This window comes from Benincasa hispida, chromosome 5, assembly GCF_027475165.1.
Source record: "Benincasa hispida cultivar pf3 chromosome 5, pf3_genome.v1.1, whole genome shotgun sequence".
In the NCBI taxonomy this organism is placed as follows: domain Eukaryota; kingdom Viridiplantae; phylum Streptophyta; class Magnoliopsida; order Cucurbitales; family Cucurbitaceae; genus Benincasa; species Benincasa hispida.
In genome coordinates, this window is record NC_143482.1 from 60249197 (window position 1) to 60267757 (window position 18561).

Genomic DNA, 18561 nt, shown 5'->3' on the forward strand with positions numbered 1-18561 from the left:
ATTCCTATCATAAGGTCAGTACACTTAAAAGATCCTAGACAGATTCAATATAACCAAGCCAAAGTTGCAAACACTCCTATGGGCTAACAGTTCAAGCTATCTGGTAAAGACTCTCCTAGAGAACTAATTGAGAAGCAAACTATGGCTAATGTTCCCTATTTTAGTGCTACTGGGAATTTGATGTATCTGATGGTTTGTGTTAGGCCAGACCTCGCTTATAGTTCAAGTTTAGTCCTTCAATATATGGACAATCTAGGCTATCATTGAAAAGCTACCAAATGGGTATTTTGATACCTAGTAGAATAGTGAACAGAGGCCTACGGTACACAATACCTAACTACTCCTAAAGGAGTATGTTGATGTAGATTTTGCAGGGAATAATGATAAGAGAAGATCCCTAATTGGTTTCTCCTTTATGTTAGATAAGCTAGAAATCTAATATTTAATCAGTAGTTGCCATATTAATTACTAAAGTCAAATTCATAGCAACATTAAACACAATCAAAGAAACAATATGGTTACAAGGCTTAATCAATGATCTAGGCTACAAACAAGAATCAGTAGAACTTTTATGTTGTTGGGGTGTATGTCTTAAAGCCTCATAATTTTATGTTAGTTGAATCAATGGTTGATTGATTTTATATTATTTGCGTAATAATCCACTAACCTAAGATCTAAGGTTATCTGATGTAACTTAAAAATGTAAGTGGAGACATACAAGTAGATCATGTTTAAGTGATAAACTAAATGGTATGTAGTATATAGATAAGGTTGAGTACCTTATCCTGGTAACACTACTGATACGTTCCACTTTGTAGTTGTTACAATTGATGTAAAGTACTACAAATGATCTGATCCTGATCATTCTTGTGGAGACATGTGAGCGAAGGTATCTTATACAAAAGAGTTTATATAAAGACCGGACCAAGAAATGTTAAGTCTCTCTTTATAACATCGTTGCTAGAAGAGACTTACATTTCACCAGGATGACCATAGGTGACTTGACTTTAATCATGATTGAGTTATGAAATTCTACTTGTAAGAACGATCCTTTGATTTGTATGGATGAGAGTGGCCAGATTCACCTACTCAATAAGTCTACCATTTTGGGGATTCATCTTATTGAGGATTTTGGAACATAGTTATACAAGAAGGAATTCACTCATTCTATATAGTTAGGGCAAGAAGATAAATTGCTCTCTTAAAGGCTGATTATGGGGCTTAAACAATGAGGCATCTCACTCTCTCCTGGCCCGAGAGGGGTTTTGTCATACTTAGACTTTGACTAATTGTTTATTAGAGGGATCAATGGTACTTAAGAAGTTAGATATAACTATAGGGGTAAAACGATAATTTGACCCAGATGTACTTACGAGCTATTTGTGAATGGTCAACTCACTATTGCTTGGTTATATCCAATGGGCAGGTAAGTATATCTATAGTACGAAGAGTACAGCTGTCAGTCTTTAATGGAGTGACCGATAGTTAATGAATATTGATTAATTGATTAAAAATGTATTAATCTCGTATCATTTGAGCTTCAATCTATAGGTCCATAAGGTCCCCTCGTTAGCTCAATGAGGACAGATGGGAATCAAATTAATTTTAGTTTAATTTGAATTGTTCAAATTAATTAAAGAAAATTAATTATATAAGATACAGTTAAATAATGTATATTGATACATTTTGATACATTATATAATATATTGTGTGTTGATATAATATAATTAATATTTGAATCATATTCAAATATTAATTAAATGAATATAATTCATATAAAAACTATATGTTAAAATTTAATATAAATATGATTCATATTAAATTTAAATATAATTTTATGAAATAAATATTGGAATATGATTCAAATATTAATTGTATGAATATGAGTCAAATAAAAACTATAGGTTAAAATTTAATGTGAATGTGATTCATATTAATTTTATATAGTTTTATGAGAGAAATAAATATTTGAATATGATTCAAATATTAATTATATGAATATGATTCATATAGGAACTATACATTAAAATTAATATGAATATGATTCATATTGAATTTATATATTTTATTGAGATTTGTTATAATTTGAATATGATTCAATTATTATTTATATAAATGTGATTCATATAAAAACTATAAGTTAAAATTAATATGAATTTGATTCATATTAATATGTTAGGTTATTTGAGAGAATAATAAACTAAAATTTATGTTATATGTGGATATAATATTAACTATATGTTACATGTGATATAACGTATAGTTTAAATATATATTAAGTGGTTAATAAATATATATATTAAATTCAAATTTTTGAATTTGCATTTATTAAAAATAAAAGGGAGGGAGTTATAGAGAAGAAAAAAAAAAACTTTGAATTCTCTTCTCCATTCTCTTCTCCTCACAATCCCATACCTCTGCACGGTTCTCGTCCTTAAGAATAACGAAAAAGACCCCTTGGTGGTGTCCATTCCTATTCATTGAGTTCGTGGATCACGGACTCATGAGATCCAGAGAAGATGACTTGAATTGGAGAGGAATGTGAAGAATTCGTCTTCAAGAGTATGTGATTTCTTAATCCCTTTATCTCTATTTGAATGGTAGAAAGCTTGATTAGGTTTATATTTTTCCATGGTTTCTGTTATTTCGAATTTTGAAACAAAATTTAGAGATTGATGCGTCCAATTACTTCGGGACGGTGAATTCCAATCCCTTCATATGTGACAATCATAGTGCAATACACGTAACTAAAAATCAGCAATATCATGACCTAACAAACTATAAAGATGGAAAGCTATTTTTTGTACAGAGAAAGCCACAGCAGCATACAAAAGGTCAAAATAGAAGAGAATGTAGTTGATTTTTTTAACTAAAGCTCTATCGAGACCTAAATTTGATCATTGTTTGAATCTATTTAGAGTAGTAGATTTAAATAAAAGGAACCAAGTACCTGAAAAAGCCAGGAGAGAATTTGTTTCAAGAGGGAGATTTGTTAGAAAGTTAAAATTAAATTCCCTCCTACCTGCAACAAAATAAAACAGAAATTAGTTACAACTAAATTTTGTTATGTTTTATCTGTAAAACAGATCAGTAAATAAAGAGTGTGTAAATCGATGCTTGAAATGTGTATATCTTTGATCAAGAGAGAAGGTGAGAAATAGAAAGAAGTTTCACTTGAATTGCATGAAGAAAATGAAATTCTGCTAATGAATATTTTCTAAATTGAATAAAAGAAGAAATATGTACTAAGTGGAAAGACAAGTGGCTCTCTCTCTTTTTACACACGCCTAGTACATGCATTGGGAGTTAAGTAAAGGTCACACACATTTTGAATTTTTGATTTATTGTCTTTTTATTTTCATTGTGCTTTAATTTTTATTTATTTTCATGGTGTATTTATGAATTCTATTTCAACAAAGTTGTTATTATTCTTTTTCATTGTGGGCTGAATTCTTTAAAGGATTTGGTTTTGTGGATATCTTGAAAAAGATAGAATTACTTGAGAAATTGTGAAACATGCACCTATTCCTTTCTACTATTTATTTTTTAAAATCAAGTTTTATCTCATTAATTTGAGTTGTCCATTTAAGTTAGCATGCAAGTTGTCAAGTCTTAAATGTTGAGAAGATTAAGACAATATAGAGAAATTACAATAGAATATGAGATTACGAGCCTAGACATAGAATCTTACGTGACTTTAGACATAAGGCACAATATAGGTGTCACATCCCGCCCCGAGCCCACGCTCCTAAGCCTGAGATGAGGCATAATATTAACTGATAATACTTTGGCTAATCTACTAGTTTCTTTTACTATGTCTGTAGCGGAAAATATTACATACTTTTATCAGAAACTAGTTTACAAATTCAAGTTACATTTACATGAAAACCCTATCCCGACAACCAATTTCATTTCAAACTATTTCTAAACTTGTGGCAGACCTTAACCAACACCGCAACCTGGACTCGTTAGCTACCTGCAAAATAAGCACAGAGAAAAACCATGAGCTTTTACAAAGCTCAATGAGTGGTAACACAAATACAAATCTTCCACAAATAAAATCACGAGGTTCCCAAGCAAACCTCCACCATATCATGAAGCTTTCACAAACTCACCTACACATACGGTAGATGGTTAACATATCATAACTACAATATCAACCTATGTACACATAGTTTCTCCTTTCATGGACTCAGAAGCTAGGCCCGTCGGCCCTCTGACCATCCCATTTCAAGGTTTTTTTTGTCCCACAGGCTCAGGCATTAGACTCCTCGGTCCCGTGACCATCCTGTAAGGATTCATTCTGGGCTCAAGTTCTAGGTCCTTAGACCACCTGACTATCCCAACGTCATAATATTTCATAGCATAACCTACAGCATATTAATTCACAATATGCTCAAAAGAACAAAGGAATAAACCACTCACAGTGAGTTGTTGAGAACTTTCTTCGCAATTCACCTGGTTTCCCTTGTTCCACCATTGGATCCTATTTCATGTTTAAGCTTAGATTACTAATGCTTTCGGGCCTTATCTCAAGATATTCCCTTCTTAAAATATGTGTGGAAATATCTTGACTATAATACCTTAAAGTTTCGCCTTCAAATTCTTTGGCGAAAGTTTCGAGTCGCATGTTTATTTCTCTTGGCCCGACTGTCTCCTCACTGGTGAGCACTTCTAGGTTTTCCTTGATGTTGACAGCCTTAAAATTAGAATTTCGTTGAGGCAACCTCACACTGAAACTACACTTAATTTAGAATCTTTTGGTTCAAGAATCATTTGATTTACACGAGTATTTTGGAAGAACTTCATGTTTGAATTTAGCCTATGCGCCTGTCCATACAGTTCTGCTCCCTTTGTGCCTTTGCTTGCACCTTTGACCGAAACCTACTTTCCCTTCTCTTATTTTTCCCTCTCTTTGTCTTTAAGTACTTAATTGATGTGTAGGTCGAAGTGAGGCATTCTCTCTTTTTTATAGGCGCTCAACACTCTTTTTTGTCCAACACCTCCTCCCTTGACCACATCCAAGTGTTTTCCTTAGCATCTGCCAATTTCCAACCTTCTCCACCTCCTGCTTGAGGTGTCTTCACCTCACAACATCAACGCAACTTTTGATCAATGTAACCTTAAGTGTCTTTCTCCCCCATAGCCAATGTCTACTCGTGCACCCACATCATTTCCTTAAGGCCTAAGACTCCTTCCTAGCAAGCCACATGTCTGATGACGTCCTCCATATGCGTTTATCTAACTCAATATGCGTTCAACTAGGATGATGACCAATACCCCTTTTCAACCATACTGCTAGCCTCGGATATGAATGCATAGTATACATCAACGCATAGTATGCCATCAATGCATAGTATACCATCAATGCATAATATGCCATCAATGCATAGTATACCATCAACGCATAGTATGCCATCAATGCATAGTATACCATCAATGCATAGCAACCCTTGGCTCTACTTGGTTTTCAACTCAACACCATCGCATCTTCTACAACGCAACCAACTCACTTACTTTGTCACCGCAAGCCTTAACAATCGCAAGAGCAAACCACTATGCGTCCATCCTAGCTCTTCCCATCGCATGGCCTATGCCTTAGCAAAGTCGCCGCGTCCAATGTATCCATCGTGCATGCCATCGTCTACTTCCAATGCATAGCACAGTCGCATGGCATCAATGCATAGGATGGTAGTATGGCATCAATGCATAGGACGCTCGCATGGTATCAACGCATATCTTTTATCGTAAAACATCGGCCGCATAGCCCAACGCATCCATGGCATCCAATGCGATCATCGTGTCCACCTCTATCGCCGCATGCCACCCTCCAGTGCATGTCTCGCACCGTGTCATCGCATACCCTCGCGTCACCGCATGCCCTTTACACCGCCTACCCTCGCGCCACCGCAACCTTCCAATGCATCTTTTTCAGCTGCATGCCTTCAGTCGTATAGACGCATATCCTCGTGTCCAACGCATCCAATGCAGCCGTCGAACCCTATGCATTGATCTAACCTCCAAGAGCAGCGGCTACCACATGCATTATTCTTGGCCCTACTTCAACCTCTCCCTTTGCCCAAGTAATCTATCACAATTTTATGGCCAACATATGGCAATGCCTAGTCCAACACTTAGTTATTTTCACAGCATGGTTATACTTAGCCACATCTTCACTAGTATGGTTTATTTCCAAAGTACTTACATTCTTTGCATCACTTAGGGATCTTCCTACTCTTGTCTTATAATTTAACTTTTAGTTAATTCCTTTTATTTTCTGCTAAAAAGGGAAAATGGGCTCTGGGTTTCACAATAGAACTTAAAAGACTACATGAAATAATCTAAGTTATAATCAGTCATATATATAGTTCTGATTACTTAGATTTCTTAAGGTGCTTGAAACCACGGTCGAATATAGTAGTTAATCTTGATTCATGTTTGATAGTGTATGCTGGTACTTTCATGACCTTTATTTTTAGAATGTTTTTTGAACCATAACCACCCATACACATTTTTTTTTATCATGAATTACACATTAAGGTAATACCACACTTTGTCAACAATATATATCAATTTTAGGGTTTTACTATTTTTTTTACTGCCGCACATTTTTGTATGTTGTGGTTCCTCAAGGATAACTTCGACTTTTTGTATTTCTTCTTTAGGTTGAGTTGTATCCTAAGAAGCACAGAAATAGATATGGATATATTATACGATACGATACGACGATACGTTAATTTCTAAAAAACTGATATGGATATGTTGAAGATACGTTTTATATATAATGTCTAATTAATTGCTATAATACTCATTTTAAGTTAGATTAAAATAGATTCAAGAAGAGAGTGAAAACTTAAAAAAAATTTGAGTAATGTCGAGTGATTGTTGAGAGCCTAGAGTAGACGGTAGGAAAGAAGTAGAAGATGAAGATTGAAGAATGAAGTTGAGGATGAAGGGGGTGTGAGTTATGATTTAAATAGTGAGAGAGAATGGAAGAATGAAGATTTAATGACGTTTCGGGTTTTTTTTTAATTTCTTATGTTTTTATCATTTTTAATTTATTTTGATTTGGATTGCTCGATTTAAGTGGACTTTTATGTTTTGAAGTGATTTTGAAATGGTTGAAATCACTTTTGTCATTTTCAAAATCACCGTGAAACATGTTTAATTCTTCAAAACTAATTTTGTTGATATGAAAATTGCATTTAAAAGTGTAAAATTGAAAACTAAATTAATTTTGAGTAATTAAAAGTGTGTTTTCGAGTGATTTTAAAAATTAAAAAAAAAATGATTTTTGATGATTTTAAAATCACTCCTAAACATGCACTAAAATAAAATGGGTTGTGGGTGGGCTTTTTAAATGGTTGGGCTTAAATTAAAAAAAAAAAAAAAAAAAAAAAAAAAAAAAAAAATTGACCCAAGTATCCCCTTCCGTATTTGGAAGCAATATGCGTATCTAAAAATTAAAAATAAAAATAAAAAAATCAGATACTTCAAATCACGTATAAAACACGTATCTGGACGTATCCATATCGTATCTATATCTGATACTGATTCTCTACACAATTAGAAGTATATGTGCTTCTTAGGTTGTATCTATATAAATGATATAGGTTAGCGATATACCTACCACAAGGGAATTAAGCAATAATTCAAGGAAACAAAAACAAAAATGGACAGGAAAAAAATATATATAGATTAGATATAGCAAGTTGAAGATGCGGCCCCAACAAAGACAGAAAATACCAGTGCAAGGGCAAAAATTGCTTTGCTTTGCTCAATATCTAGCCCATTGCTTAATAATTGGATATCTTTCCAAATTTAAGTCTTATCTTCACTGCCAATCTGACTATACTTTGGTAGGATATACATATATATGTGTGCCATAAACCATTTTTTTCTATTTTTTATTTTCAGTGTTATATTAGTTATTGAATTTCAAAAAAAAAAAATCATATATCATTAATAATGAATGGATGAAATTCCTTGATCTAATACTTATATTGATGATTAACATGATCCTAGTTCAATTGACCAAAGCATATATCTTCATAAAATCGGACGTTTTGAATAATATAATGAAAGATATATAGATGATCATGAGGATAAGACACTCAAACTCATCTTGTTCATTTGTACTTTCTTATGAGAATAATTAAAGCCAACCTTAATATATGTATGGATAAGGATAGTAAATTCCTATTAAAGAGGAAAGAAGGCTGAAGAATAAAGGTGTAAAAATAGGTAATTGAAACCACATAATTAGATGATGAAAGCAAACTTTACCGACATCAAATAATACATACATTTACGTGGGATCCCACATCATAAATAAATAAATAAAGAAGATCTCCAATCTTTATAAAATAGGTGAAATTATTCCTCCAATCACCAAGGATTGAGGTATAGAGAAAACTTCAAATGGAAGTTGAGCACAAAAAGTGTTCATCAAAGAAGGAAGACGATGGGCAAGCCATCATCCAAATGTGGAAATACGTATTTAGTTTCACTGAAATGGCAGCAATAAAATGTGTAATAGACCTCAAAATTGCTGACATTATAGAAAGCTATGGAAGCCCCATGACATTATCAAACTTATCCTCTACTTTAAATTGCTCTTCTTCTCTTCTTTACCGCATCTTGAGATTCCTCATTCATCGTGGAATTTTCAAAGAAGAAACCATTGGTGAAAACCAAACAGTTTATTCACAAACACCTTTGTCTCGTTTGCTAGCCACCAATGTTGAGAACACCATGGCTCCTTTGCTTTTACTGGAAACAAGTCCAGTGATGCTTGCAGCATGGCCTAACTTGAGTGCTCACTTAAAGAACAGTGAGACTTTGCCATTTGAGATTGCTCATGGAATGGATTTTTGGAGCTATGCTGAAGCAAATCCTGAACATAATGTGTTGTTCAATGAGGCCATGGCTTGTTATGCTAAGGTGATTGCTTCTGCTATACTTGAAGGGTGTGGGGATGTTTTTGATGGAGTTGGATGTTTGGTGGATGTTGGAGGAGGAAATGGAAGTACTTTGAGTATTTTGGTGAAGGCTTGTCCATGGATGAAAGGTATTAACTTCGATCTTCCTCATGTTGTGTGTGCTGCCCCACAATATGAGAATGTGCAGCATGTTGCTGGCAATATGTTTGATTTTGTTCCAGAAGCTGATGTTGCTTTCCTCAAGGTTGGTATATATATACATGTTTGAGAACGATTAACATGAAAAAATGTGATTTTTAATCATCTCAAAATTACTTCTAAATATACACTAAATGTTAAAGCATTGTATAATTTTAAATTTACCATAATCTAATAGTTTAATCTTTTGGATTAATTTGTGTTTAATTAACATGGATCAGAATAAGAAGTATATATTATCGTGTTCATTTGAACCCTTGTAACATAATTTTCTTTTCAAAAGTAATATTAAAGTTTATTTGTCAATTAGTTGGACTTTCTATAAATTTTCAAGCTTTTCAAGTGAGGAAAATATTATTAAGGCAACAAAAATATTAAATTTATAGTAATCCTTCGACATAAATGTTTATGAAAATTTTCCGACTTTATGTGATTCAAATGGCAGTGGATTCTACATGATTGGGACGATGAAGAATGTATTAAAATTTTGAAGAAGTGTAAGGAAGTCATTCCAAAAAGTGGAGGGAAGGTGATAATTGTAGAAGCAATAGTTGAAGAAAAAGGTGAAAAAAACAAGAAATCAGATGTGGGATTGATGTTTGATGTAGCGATGATGGCTCATACAAATAAAGGGAAGGAAAGAACAATTGAAGAATGGGCATTTGTTATCAATGCAGCTGGCTTCACTCGATACACCATTACACCCATTCAAGCTGTCCAATCACTTATTCAGTGCTTCCCTTGAAGCAAAACAACCAAGTTGTTCTTCTTCATTTTATTGTCTTAATCTATTTCTATTTCCATCTCTCAATCTATTAGATCTTTGTTAGACCACGTTTTAGTAATAAATTTTTTATTCCTAGGATTTTACTTTTGTTTCTATTTAGCTCGTGAGTTTTTAAAATGGATACTCTTGATTCTTTGAAATTTGAATAATTTAAGCTTTATTTAGTAATTATTTTACTTTTTGTTTTTTACTTTTAAAATTTATGGTTGGACGTTTCTTAGAAAAATATTTGAATTTTTAGTCAAATTTTGATAATAAAAATAATTCGAGAAATATGAAATCATGACAAAAAAAAAAAAAAACAGTAAGAAGTTAAATTAAATGATTATGGGATTATTATGGTTTCTAATTGGCTCTAAAGATTTCAAAGAAGTGGTGGTAGGTTTGAATATGATTTCAATTGGTTCCTTAAGTTTGAAATTTGTATGTTAACTACCATGACTCATGTAGCCTCTATATACAATTAGAATGATGAAGAGCCTACTGGACTTATGCTAAACAAAGAGACGTGGTGCTCCAACAATTCATGCTTGCACCTGCCCCTTGTCTATTACCAGATCTTGTCGGCCTTCCATTCTCGACCTTAAAATTGTTGGATATATATGGTGAAAGAAAGAAAAGGTTTGATAAAGATTTGAAACATAAGATGAATTTACTTGTGTAGATTAAATTCAACGTTTAGAAACTTTTAAATTGAAGTGAAACTTCAAATTAAAATGATGTTTCATGTATAAATTTAATATATATGAAAGTTAAATTTGTAGTTTTTTCAATTTGAATGAGTTATGTTTGATTTTTATCAAGTAACAACTCAGTTGAGTCAAATTTAATAAATGTTTCAATTTTTTTATTTATTTGACTTTATTTTGTAATTTGAAGAGTTACCAAGTTTCTAGTTTATAAATAACAACTTGGTTCTTCATTTGTAGCATCTCATTCCAAATTAAAGAGTTCTCCTCTTTCTTTCTTTCTTTCTTTCGTTCTTGAGTTGAGTGGAGAGCAAGTATCCATAAGTTTTGTCAGATCTAAGTAGTTCGAGGTTGCAAAACTACTCAGTTGGCTAGTGTATTCAGTTTTATATTATCATTTTTTCTTCAATATTTTGAAGACAATTAAAATATTTGAACTGATAGCTGCAAACTCCTCCACCAATGTCGCTAATTCTACTATCATTGGATCACTCATTGTCAAATCTCATGCTGAAAAACCAAAGAAGTTTAAGGGAGACAATTTCAAGAGATGTCAACAGAACATGATCTTTTATCTCATCATACTAAATCTTGCTCATATTTTGAAGGAAGATTGCCCAATTATCCCACTAGAAGCTATAACTCCTGAACATAAGTTGTAAAGCAAGCATGGATGCATTTGGACTTCTAGTGTCGTAATTATATACTTAGTAATCTTGAGGACACTTTGTATAATGTCTATTGCAATGCCTATAATACATCAAAACTATTGTGGAAGGCATTAGACAAGAAGTGAGCTAGAAGATGCTGGTACTAAGAAATTCCTTGTGGGAAAATTCTTATATTATAGGATGATCGATATCAAGTTGGTAGTCAATCAAATGAAAGAACTGCAAATTATCATCAGTGATTTGCAAAGTGAAGGATTAGATATCAGTGAGCCATTTGAAGTTGTTACTGCGATTTAGAAGTTGCCTCCTTCCTGGAAGGACTTCAAAATTCTATCTCAAACACAAGCAAAAGGAGTTATCCATGGAGAACCTCACGGTAAAACTTCGTATGGAATAGGATAACAGAAAATGAGATAAATTATGCTAGAAGTTGAAGCCAAGACTCACATTGCTGAAACTTCAAAACATAAACCAAGAACTAGAATTTGAAGAAGAAAAATGTGAATCATGGGTCAAGGAATGATAAGCGCATTCGAGGCAATTGTTAAATTTGTGGTAAGAATGGCCATACTACTACAATGTGCAAGCACAAAAAGGGACAAAGTTCCAACAATCAAGCTAATGTTGTGGAAAATGACGATTTGGTTGCCATCACTTCTGAGGTAAATATGGCTTCAGACACCAAAAATTAGTAGATTGACACTGATGCTACTAGGCACATTTGTAAAGATAAGTCATTGTTCATTACTATGAGAAGCTAGATGGTAGCGATAAGCTGTATATGAGAAATGCTTCAACTGCCTCAGTGGAAGGCAAGGGAAAGGTCTTGCTGAAATGGACTTCTCCAAAAGATACTTATCCTTAATGATGTATGGCATATGCTAGCAATTCGAAAGAATCTAGTGTCAGGAACCTTACTTAACAAAAATGGGTTCAAGATTGTATTTGAGTCAAATAAATTTATTTTGACAAAGGGAGTATGTATGTAGGAAAAAACTATCTGAGTGATGACATGTTCAAATTGAATGTACTGACACAAAAGCCAGAGAATAATAATTATATCAACTCTTCTACTTATATTGTTGAGTTATATGATGTATGGCATTCCAGATTGGGACATGTCTGATGGAATACGAGACATACGCAGCGGAATTGGGACCTAATTACACTCTAATTGCTTCTAAATTAAAGGATAATAGCATGTAATTGAAGGAAAAACAGTGAATTAAAAGTGTAGAGATGCTACCTTTAAAGCTCCCGAAAGCCGCTTCTCCTCATTGAATCTCGACCCAAACTCTTTTGAACCACCACTAGAGTTGACCTACTATCCTCTAGACTCAGAACCGAGTTGTGGGACCCGGTGGATGAAGAGAACCGAGAGAGAGAAAAGAGATGAAAATAAGGAATGGAATTTTGAGTAGGTTTGGGTGTTTCCTTTTTTCTTCACAAAGTTGTAATTTTCCAGCCCAAATATCAAAAAACTAATTTTCAAAATGGTAAAAATCTTTTAACTAAATTGAAAAGCCCAATTTATAGAAAAAAGGCATGCAACAATTGCATGAAAAAACTTCACAAAAAACCCAACACCTAGAATCCACTCACTTAGTGGGCTTAATGTCTCCAACATCTAGCCCACTATTTTGTTAGTAGAATTATCCAACAAAAGTTTGGATTTTCCCACTAACTATAGTCAAAGGGCAAAATAGTCATTGGGTCAAAGTCAAACTTTGACCAAAAAGTCAACATTTTGACTTTTTATGATTTTTCCGTGTTGACTAATTTTGACCTCCCAAGCATGAATCCACATTTATTTTCTCGAAATTCAAATCACATTTGAATATAAGGTCGGTCAAAGTTTTGACTTTTCAAAGTCAAAAGTCAACTCTTTGACTTTTTACAACTTTGACCATTTCCATCATTTTCGAGCTTCCGAATATGAACGTATTCATATTCTTGATATTTAAATCACATTTAAATATTAAATCTGTATCTCTAAGCTAAAAAAAACCCGACCACTATATCACATATACTTGTCGGTTTCTCTCTCTACCTAATTCGAACAATTCAACTCGACCACTATATCACATATACTTGTCGATTTCTCTCTCTACCTAATTCGAAAAATTCAAATTATTCTATCATACTATTCTAAGTTTAATCCATATGAGCTAGTAGGGGAACCTAATGGACCTATAGATCATGGGCTCCAACGATCCAAGATTAGCTAACTAAACTCTTTAGACGAAGCTAATCAACATTCGTTAACTAACGGGTCATTCCACTAAAGTCTTGTAGTTGCACTCCCCTCACTATAGATATATTTGTGTCCATTTGATATAACCATGATGAGTAAGTTAATCCTTCACAGATTGTTCGTAATCTCGGCTGGGTCATAAAAACCATTTTACCCCCAAGACTACATCTTGTTCTTTAAGTTCCACTGATCCTCTAATGAACAATTGGTTAAGGTCCAACCCATAAACCGAATCCCTCTCGGACCAAGGAGAGAGTGGGGCCCCTTGTTTAAGACCTGGATTCAGTACTAAAGGGAACAACCTATCTACTGTCCCTATAACGGGTAGGAGTGAATTCCGTCTTGCACCCTATGTTCCCAGCTATCCACCCGATCTTACCCCTGAAATGGGAGGCTTATTGGGCTAGCGATATTGAGTTTCCTTCACCTATGCAGATCTAAGGATAATTCTGAGTGAACAGGAGTTCATAGTTAGCTCAGGATTAAGATTAAGTTACCTAGGTCATCAATTAACGAAATAGTCAGTTTTATACATAAAACGGTATTTAGAACATAAAAAGTGACTATTTCATGGTTCAGTCTTATGTAAACTCTTTACATAGGATACCCCCACTCACATATCTCTATATGAACGATTCAAGATCACATCGTTTGTACTATCTACAAAGTGAGCCGCATCCATAGTGTCCCCAGAATAAGGCGCCCAATCTTATTTATATACTATAGACCATTTTGGCTATATATTTGAACTTGATCCACATTTATGTCACTACATAAAGTTCAAATTACATTAAATAGCCTCAGAACCTTAGTTTATTGGATTTAAGATTACAATTTCAATAACAACTTTATTGAAAAACAAAACAAAATATATTTATTAATTTACAAACTACGAGTTTTAGGACATAAAATTCAACAATGTCAATTATCAGTCTTTAAATAGAATGGTAATTTAGGACTATTGTCGAATTTTAATATTAATAATAGACACAAATGTGAAGTTTTTATTGAATCAAAGTTTACTAGAAAGCCATTTTCATCTATAGAAAGAAGTAATGAGTTACTTGATTTAATCCACAGTGATGCATGTGACATGAAAAGTACTCTCACACGAGGTGGTAAGAGATACTTTGTCACATTCCTTGATGATTGCAGTAAATATTGCTATGTATATTTATTACATAGTAAAGATGAAACCTTTAATATCTTTAAAACATATAAGACAAAAGTTGAAAGTTAACTTGAGAAGAAAGTAAAGGTGTCAGCTCAGATAGAGGTGGTGAATATGAATCATCCTCACTTTATGAATTTTATGAAGTTAGTGGTACAATCCATCATACTACAACACCTTATACACTACAACAAAATGACGTAGTTGAAAGGAAGAGCCAGACTTTAAAGGACATGGTTAATTGCATGTTAAATAGTTCAGGTTTACCTTACAATTTGTGGGGTGAAGCTTTGTTGACAGCAAACATTATATTAAAATAAAATTCCACATAAAAAGACTAATAAGTCGCCTTATGAAGTGTGGAATGGAAAGCTACCCTCATATAAAATGCTAAAAATGTGAGGGTGTTTGGAAAAGGTACATGTTCCTTTACTAAAAAGGACCAAATTTGGGCCTAAGACAATTGATTGTGCCTTTATAGGCTATGCAATGCATAATGCTGCTTATAGATTCATGATGATTAACTCATAAATATATGATATCAATAATAATACCATAATGGAATCTATTGAAACTGAATTTTTTTAGGATATTTTTCCTTTAAAAAAGGAAGGACATAAAATTATTGGTACTGAAAGAATTAATGAGGCTAGCTCTTCAAAAGGTCAAAACGATCAGAATACTGAGTCTGAACCTAGAAAAAGCAAAAGAGTTAAGAAAGCTACTTCTTTTGGACTTGATTTCATAACTTATATGATAGAAGGTGTGTCTCAGACTTTTTAAGAAGTCGTACCAGCTCCTGATGCACCTTACTAGAAGGAGGTTATCTGTGCTAGAACCCATTTTATAGAATAATACATGGGTATTGGTTAATTTACTTCCTGAAAGTAAACCAACTAGGAGTGAATGGATTTTTAAAAGAAAGCTAAAGGCTAACGGCACTATTGATAGGTACAAAGCCCGGTTGGTAGCTAGAGGCTTTCACCAAAAAAAATGGCTAGATTTCTTCGATACCTATTCTTCAGTGATGAGGATTACATCTATAAGGATGTTAATTGCAATAGCAACTTTACAAAATTTAGAAATACACCGAATTGATGTAAAAACTGCATTTTTTAATGGAGATTTAGATGAAAAAATTTATATGGAACAACCTAAAGGGTTTGTTGTTAAAGGACTTGAAGACAAAGTTTATAAACTTGTTAGGTCTTTTTATGGGTTGAAACAAGCACCTAAACAATGACATGAAAAGTTTGTCACACTATGTTTAAGATAAATGAATGTGATAAATGTGTCTATGTTAAAACTATAGATCAAAAGTATGTCATTATTTGCTTGTATGTGGATGATATGTTAATAATGGTTACAAATAGAAATGTTATTGATTCCAATAAAATGATGTTGAAATCAAACTTTGATATGAAAGCCTTAGTCTTGTTGATGTTATCCTTGGGATTCAAATAACAAAAAATCCAAGTGAATACATACTTTCTCAATCTCATTATATACAGAAAGTACTGAGAAAATTTGATCATTTTGAAAGTAAGTCGGCTATTACTCCATTTGATCCAAATTTTAATTTGAAGAAAAATTATGATGAAGGTGTGTTTTCTCTGGAATATTCTAGATGGTAGCTTAATGTACATAATGAATTGTACAAGACCTAATATTTTCTATTCAATAGGAAGGTTAGCAAGATACTCCAACAATCCTGGGCATGATCATTGGAATGTGTTAATCAGAGTTTTAAGGTACTTGAAGCACATTATAGATTATGGATTGCATTATACGAGGTATCCACATGTATTAGAAGGATTTAGTGATGCTAATTGGACTTCTGATAGTATGGAGACTAAATCAACCAATCGATATGTTTTTACCTTAGGTGCAACAGTTGTATCATGAAAATCTTCAAAACAGATGTGTATAGCACACTCTACTACGAAATCATAGTTTATAGCTCTTGATAAAGCAGGAGAAGAAGTTGAATGGCTCCAAAATTTTCTTGAAGATATATTCCATTGTGGCCAAAGCCTATAAGTGCAATACGTATTTATTATGACAATTTAGCAGCTTCTATGAGAGTCAAAATTAATGTCTATAATGGCAAGTCACGACATATTAGACACATGCATAATTCGATAAGGCAATTACTCTCTAATGGAACAATTTTCATTAATTATGTGAAGTCGAAAGAGAATATTACAGATCCTTTGACGAAAGGATTGTCAAGAGGGCAAGTCACATATACATCGAGTGAAATAAGGCTAAAGCCTACGAAATGAGATATCTGGTGGTAACCTAAAATAGTTGATTAGAGATTCCAAGATCTAGTTTCAATAGATAAACTAATTGGATAATTCATAGTTGACACACTAAGAAACTTATAGTTTCTTTCCATTTCTGTGATGTTCTAGAGTGTGTGATCTTTTGATGTTAAGGTTATATTGATATCTTGTTTTACAAGAGGAGTAGTGACAAGATGCTCTTAATCATATTACCTATATGAGAGTAGAAGTGGGATCGCTTCTATGAGAACTTATCAAATGGCTTATGTTCTCTAAAGCTCTCATGAATTTAGAATTTTGTCCAAGACTAAAATGGACACAAATGTATAGAACTCGAAGATAAAAGACGAGTTGTATGTGATATCTATTGTCTCAATTCACCAATGAAAAAGTATAGTTCCAGAGCTTAGTCTCACTATTTCTTCGGTAAATTTGATGGATATTCACTAAGGAAGATTCAAGTCCAAAAGACATATCTCCTAATGCATAGCTTGTTTGTTTGCTCTCAACGATTTCATTTGATTTTTCTAACTTTCTTTCATGTGGGGGATTGTTGGATATATATAGTGAAAGAAAGTGAAGGTTTAGTGAAGATTTGAAACACAAAATGAATGTAATTGTCTAGATTAAATTCATTATTTAGAATCTTTCAAATTGAATTGAAACTTCAAATTAAAATGATGTTTCATGTACAAATTGAATATGTATGAAAGTTAAATTTGTAGTTTTTTCAATTTGATGAGCTATGTTTGATTTTTGTCAAGTAACAACTCAATTGAGTTAAATTTGACAAATGTTTCAATTTTTTTTATTTATTTGATTTTGTTTTGTAATTTGGAGAGTAACCAAGTTGCTAGCCTAAATAGCAACTTGGTTATTCATTTGTAGCATCTCATTCCAAATTGAAGAGTTCTCTCATTTCTTTCTCTTTTTTTCTTTTGTGCTTGAGTTGAGTTGAAAGCAAGTATCTAAGAATTCTGCCATATCCTAGTAGTTTGAGATTGCAATTCTACCGGAGTTAGTCATTGTATCCTACTAAGACGATTGTTGTAGTTTGCTTGCAGCCCGTGTAGAACGAATAATTATCTTCAGGACAGTGCTCACCAAAAGCGTGCCTCGACTATGTTTTAAATCTCCAAAGGTTTTGAAATTCTTTCAAGTCTTTGGTATCTGGTTTTCATTTGAGTTTGAATATCATACATTGAGTGTATTGTTTCTAGTAATTGAGGTGCAATCAGTTTGCTAATATATTCAGTTCTATATATACCATTTTTCCCAACAAAAATTTAAGAAGAAGAAGATGATGATGATTCTTCCTCTGTTGATCGCTAGGGGAGTTGGACTTTTATTATTATTATTATTATTATTATTATTATTATTATTATTATTATTATTATTATTATTATTATTATTATTATTATTATTATTAATTCTTTTAGTTTGTATAGTTTTTAGCATTTTAGTTTTTTTAGTTTTTAGTTTCTTTGGCCTTTTGAAGCATTTTGGAATTTGAAGCATATATGAAAAAGAAAAATGGCATTGGTATATGAAGTTTAAAGCA

At 32.8% G+C, this 18561-nt stretch overlaps 1 protein-coding gene across 1 annotated transcript; it reads left to right on the forward strand.

Moving 5' to 3' along the window:
- Window positions 1–8391: 8391 nt before the first annotated feature.
- LOC120078594 (acetylserotonin O-methyltransferase-like) lies at window positions 8392–10020 on the forward strand. The gene is made up of 2 exons (XM_039032881.2): window positions 8392–9186; window positions 9586–10020. Exons 1-2 carry the CDS (start codon window positions 8422–8424, stop codon window positions 9883–9885), a joined length of 1065 nt encoding a protein of 354 aa, XP_038888809.2. The 5' UTR covers window positions 8392–8421; the 3' UTR covers window positions 9886–10020.
- The last annotated feature ends 8541 nt before the right edge of the window (window positions 10021–18561 follow it).

Coding starts and splice junctions, on each gene's coding strand:
- LOC120078594 (XM_039032881.2), top strand. CDS start 8,422: ATGGAAGTTGAGCACAAAAAGTGTTCATCAAAGAAGGAAGACGATGGG. Junction 9,187..9,585: donor CTGATGTTGCTTTCCTCAAG/GTTGGTATATAT, acceptor TTCAAATGGCAG/TGGATTCTACATGATTGGGA.